The sequence below is a fragment of the Cydia splendana genome, unplaced genomic scaffold (genome assembly GCF_910591565.1).
Source record: "Cydia splendana unplaced genomic scaffold, ilCydSple1.2 scaffold_78_ctg1, whole genome shotgun sequence".
NCBI lineage: Eukaryota > Metazoa > Arthropoda > Insecta > Lepidoptera > Tortricidae > Cydia > Cydia splendana.
In genome coordinates, this window is record NW_026946905.1 from 32,131 (window position 1) to 37,177 (window position 5,047).

General features: G+C 44.1%; 1 protein-coding gene across 1 annotated transcript; it reads left to right on the forward strand.

The window, feature by feature from the left end:
* The first annotated feature begins 219 nt into the window (after positions 1-219).
* Positions 220-4,521, forward strand: LOC134805895 (uncharacterized). Its single transcript, XM_063779093.1, has 4 exons — positions 220-1,354; positions 2,342-2,648; positions 3,024-3,278; positions 4,408-4,521. Exons 1-4 carry the CDS (start codon positions 228-230, stop codon positions 4,519-4,521), a joined length of 1,803 nt encoding a protein of 600 aa, XP_063635163.1. The 5' UTR covers positions 220-227.
* Positions 4,522-5,047: the final 526 nt, after the last annotated feature.

Consider the following 5,047-nt stretch of genomic DNA (forward strand, 5'->3'; position numbering starts at 1 on the left):
TCTGATGACTCCTTCCTGTGGTGACGTCACTTCCCCTGCAACAAGTTTCACAGCCGGCGCCAAATAACTGGTTCTTTTACCGCCATTCAACAGGGCTCGGTTCGATTCGAGCGATTATTCGTCATTGCGTTTTGGATTTTTGGTGAGGCAGGTTGTGCCTCAAAGTAGATTCAGTGTTATATACATTTGAAATATAGTAGTAATTACTTGAGTAGTAGTGTTTTAAGATGGGAAGCCCATCTGAATCTCAAGATGACAACCATCACAAAAGACGGCGTAAGTCGTCTACATCCTCGGTGGAGGAGGCTCCTTCAACGAAGCGGACACGTGGTCGGGAGGAACGACCATCTCGATCCAGACAAAGGCAGCCAACTAGACGGAAGCGGCGCCCTCGTTCTGCTAGCAGCAGTGACGGCAGCGGTGGCCGCCATAAGGATTTTGAAGCGAGGTTTGACCAACTCTCGTACCAGGTGAACGCTATTACTGATTTTATTCAACGTTCTATGCATCCGGAAACCCAATCCCAGAATCGATCGGAATCATCTTCAGAGGACGAAGTGCCGTTAGAAAATGTGGCTTTTAAAGACTTTAATACTACTTTAAAAGACAAAGGTGTTGGAAAAACTGAAGAAGCGAAGTTTGAGTTATTGAAGAATTTGCAACGATTCGATTCTCGGGAATGGGCTGACATATCTTTCTTTGATATTCAAAAGAGTTACCTAGCGGTACCAGGTTTCAAGGAATTGGAAACGAATGACGAATTGCGTCATTATGATAAATCGAAACATTTAGCATCATTTGAAAAGACATTAGCTTCTTTAACTCATGCCTTTCTTCTTCATCGCGATCATACGCAAACGTGTTTGCAAAATATTTTGAAGTGGGCAGGACAGTGTGAAAATATTACTGCTGTGGCTTTGAAAGATAAAATAACAGATTTGTTTGTCGAGGATGATAAATACAACAAGAGCACTAATGATATTTTGCAAATACTTTGCGGAAAGCGGGCTGATGTTGTTTTAAATCGTAGAAGTGAGATTTTAAAGAATGTAACGGATACTGTGACCGCGGCTGGTTTTCGAAAGATACCCCCATCTTACGAGAATCTTTTTCAGGCGGAAAAGTTAAAAGAATTTCTCAAGAATGAGGGTGGTTTGAATAAAGTTTTTCCTGCTCAGAACAGTCAGAACAAACCGCGTAAAAACCAGAAGTTCCCTAGATTTTTGGCCGCTAACAGAGGGTATTTCCAACCGTCAGTACCTCCTTTCCGATTTAACTTTCGATCGAAGCCAACGTTCTTCCCCAATTTCCCAACGTACGACTTCAACCAGCCCCGTGCCCCTAGAGTCGACAGGCGAGAACCTAGACGCGGACAGCCACGGCGATCAGGTTACAACGATCGAAACAAGCGATTCCGAGAGTTCTGACTCGGGGGCGTTCAGGGCAGGGTGTCTGACGTTATATCGTCGTCGTTGGGAAATGATAGGAGCAAATCGAATGATTTTAAAAATTATTTCAGGCGTACGTCTTCCATTTTACCGAAAACCTCCGTTGGTTTGGCCGAGTTCCAATATAGTGAAAAAGTTCGAAATCCAGCCGTCGTCAGACATGACACTGGAAATAACAAAAATGTTAGCAGACCGAGTAATAGAACCTGTACCTCATTCACCAAGTTATTTGTCAAAAATATTCCTGGTGAAAAAGGGGAGCGGGGGCAATCGTCCTGTGTTCAATCTCAGAAGTTTAAACGAATATTTAAAAGTAAGCCGCTTCTCCCTAATATCTCATTTCGACATCCCGAATTTTCTGCAACCAGGAGATTACCTAGCAAAGATAGATCTGAGTCAGGCTTACTTTCACGTGAACATCGCCAATTCTCACCGTCGATTTCTAAGATTGGTATTTCAAGGTCAGATCTTCCAAATGACTTGTTTGCCGTTCGGGGCGGCTTGTGCACCAAAATTGTTTGCCACGTTGACCAATTTCGTCGCGGAGAAGTTACGGAGGAAGGGAATACGCGTGATTGTTTACTTAGACGACTTCCTTATCGCGAACCAGAGCCAGTTCCTACTTCAGTCTCAAATAACCTTTGTCATCGATTTCCTAGAATACCTAGGGTGGACATTGAACTTCGAAAAGTCAGTACTTGTACCTTGCAAAAACCTCGAGTTTTTAGGAATTTGTTGGAACACGGTGTGCAACAGGAGATTCTTACCGGAGCAGAAGATTTCCAAAATACTGTCAGAAATTCAAAGGCTTTTGAATCGAGGTGTCCGCTCTCCCAGGTGGGTGAAGTCCCTCCTAGGGAGATTAAATTTCGCGAGCTTTGTAATTCCGTTAGGTCGGTTACACTGCCGCAGGCTTCAAATTTTAAGTCGCGAGCTTCAGCGGTCAAGTCCCTGTCGCCTCCGACAATTGCCAGGGTCAATAGTGCAAGACTTGGTATGGTGGATAAAGAACGTGAAGAGGCATTCGCTAATTCATCAACCCCTCATAAAGAACTTTCTAACCACGGACGCAGCAGGCTATGGCTGGGGGGCACAGTTAAACGACATGATCCTCTCAGGCAGATGGAGCAGCGAGCAGAGGTGCTGGCACTCGAACCTGAAGGAACTGCATGCAATATACGAAGCAATTCGAGCGAACAGGTACGTATTACGAAACTCCACTCTTTTAATTCAGTCGGACAATCGCACAGCTCTAGCGTACCTGAAGCACGAGGGAGGCACCAGATCGATGGAGTTATTAGAGGAAGCCCGGAAAATCCTTCTTTTTGCGAAAGACCTTCGATTGAGCCTGGTAACCCAACATCTACCAGGTACGCTAAATACAGTCGCAGATCGCCTGTCCCTAGGTCGACCTCTCCCGGAGTGGCATCTGTCGTCGCAGGCGTGTCACAGAATATTTCAAGCGTTCGGCAGGCCGTACATAGATCTGTTTGCGTCGCGGAACGCGCATGTAGTCCCGAGGTATGTAAGTCGAAACCCACTAGACCATCGAGCAATGTTTTGCAATGCGTTCAGCCGCCGATGGCATTACGACCTAGCGTGGGTGTTCCCACCACCATCGTTGATACCTCGAGTCCTAGCACACCTGAACCAGTGCCGAGGGAGATACATAATAATAACGCCCAGGTGGGAAAAGACCTTCTGGATGAGCGACTTACGCGCTCGGGCTCTTTGTTCTCCGATCAAAATTGTGAACCTACATCACCACCTAGTCGACATGACCACACGACGTCCACCGCCGAACTTGGGGGAACTGGAACTGGAAGCATGGCTAGTTGGGGGTGGGAGTCCCTTCTAACTTCCTGGTCGGAACAGGATCGTTCCTTACTAAAATCAAGCTGGCGTGATTCTACCTTGTCTTCATACCGCCCGGCATGGAATAGGTGGGTTAAGTGGTGTTCAGAAAATAATGTTTCTGTAAATACTCCAAAGGCTGTTGATTTAGCAAAATTTTTATCTGGCTTGAGTACGAAGGAAGGTTTAGCATATAGTACTATTGCTTTGCATAAATCGGTCATCTCCACTTTTTGCGAACCATACCTAAATAAAAAACTCAGTGAAGATACTATAGTTAAACACGTATTGAAGGCTGTAGCTTTGCTTAAACCTCGTAATCCCAAAGCTCCTATTTGGAACCCTGCCATAGTAATAGATTGGTTGAAAAACAATATATCGGACCTGGATAATTTGTTTGAGGTTTCTCGTAGATGCGCCACAATATTGTTACTCGCATCTGGACGTAGGGTTCACGACCTTACACTGTTAGACATTAATTCTAATAATATGATTAATGAAGGATCTGAAATCATTTTTAACCCAATATTTGGGTCTAAGACTGATTCGGCAACCTATCGTCAGTCTGGTTGGAAACTACTGGATCATCCTGATTTTAGAATAAGTCCTGTCTTTTGGGTTAGAAAATTACTGTCGATATCTTCTGAGACACGAGGTACGATTTCTGCTCTATTTGTAACACGTCGAGGGGAAGTTAGAGCCGCGACTCGTACGATGATTAGTAATTGGGTCAAATCTATTTTGCATGAAGCTGGAGTCAACCACTCCGCAGGGAGCACTAGATCAGCAGTGTCTTCATCCAACTGGATAAATAATTTCCCTATTGATGAAATTCTTCTAAGAGGGAATTGGAGAAGTGAGAATACTTTTCACAATTTTTACAGACGGCAATTTATTAGAAATAATGATTCAGTAAGCGATACATCCGTAGCTCGCCTTTTTCAGCCAGTTTAATTAATAAGTAGATTTTATTCTAGGCTTGAATAAATATTTTGATTGTTATGGCTATGAATTTGTGATGTAATTATATACCTATGCTTATACTAATAAAGGTAATCTCTACCTAGATGTTTGTTTACATTTAAGCTGTATGGCCATTCACCAGGTGATAACAGACAAGTCTCACAACACCGGAGAGGACGAAGGGGCCACAATAGAAGGATTTTACCTGCCAATAAAATCCATATTGTGGTCCAGAAGTCCTCTCCGGGCCTATTAAGGCCTACCTGGTGAGACGCAATGACGAATAATCGCTCGAATCGAACCGAGCCCTGTTGAATGGCGGTAAAAGAACCAGTTATTTGGCGCCGGCTGTGAAACTTGTTGCAGGGGAAGTGACGTCACCACAGGAAGGAGTCATCAGATGGGCTATTTGAGGCAAATATTCATCAAAAATCCAATAAACGCTCTCTCACAACACCGGAGAGGACTTCTGGACCACAATATGGATTTTATTGGCAGGTAAAATCCTTCTATTTTAAGTGTCAATTATGCTGCTAAATTTACTACTCCCACAGATAACTGAAAACTTGCCAATTAGGCCGGTGCCGGGTCAACCAAGCTTATATTATATGCTTGTCAGTCATGCAAGCGAATGTAACGAATGAACAGAATCACTGACACGAAGGTGGCAATCGTATGGAGGCGATGATTATGAATTTAAAGTGATGCTGACAACTCCAGTTGTTGTGGATGGCATCTCACCATGATGTTGTGCGTAGACTGAAGATCCGTCTACCAAGTAG

Bases quoted from the DNA above. Each gene is read 5' to 3' on its own strand.
- LOC134805895 (XM_063779093.1), top strand. From the start codon at position 228: ATGGGAAGCCCATCTGAATCTCAAGATGACAACCATCACAAAAGACGG. The intron at 2,649-3,023 runs GTACGTATTACG...CAATGCGTTCAG, and splicing joins GAAGCAATTCGAGCGAACAG to CCGCCGATGGCATTACGACC. The intron at 3,279-4,407 runs GCTAGTTGGGGG...GCCATTCACCAG, and splicing joins GAACTGGAACTGGAAGCATG to GTGATAACAGACAAGTCTCA.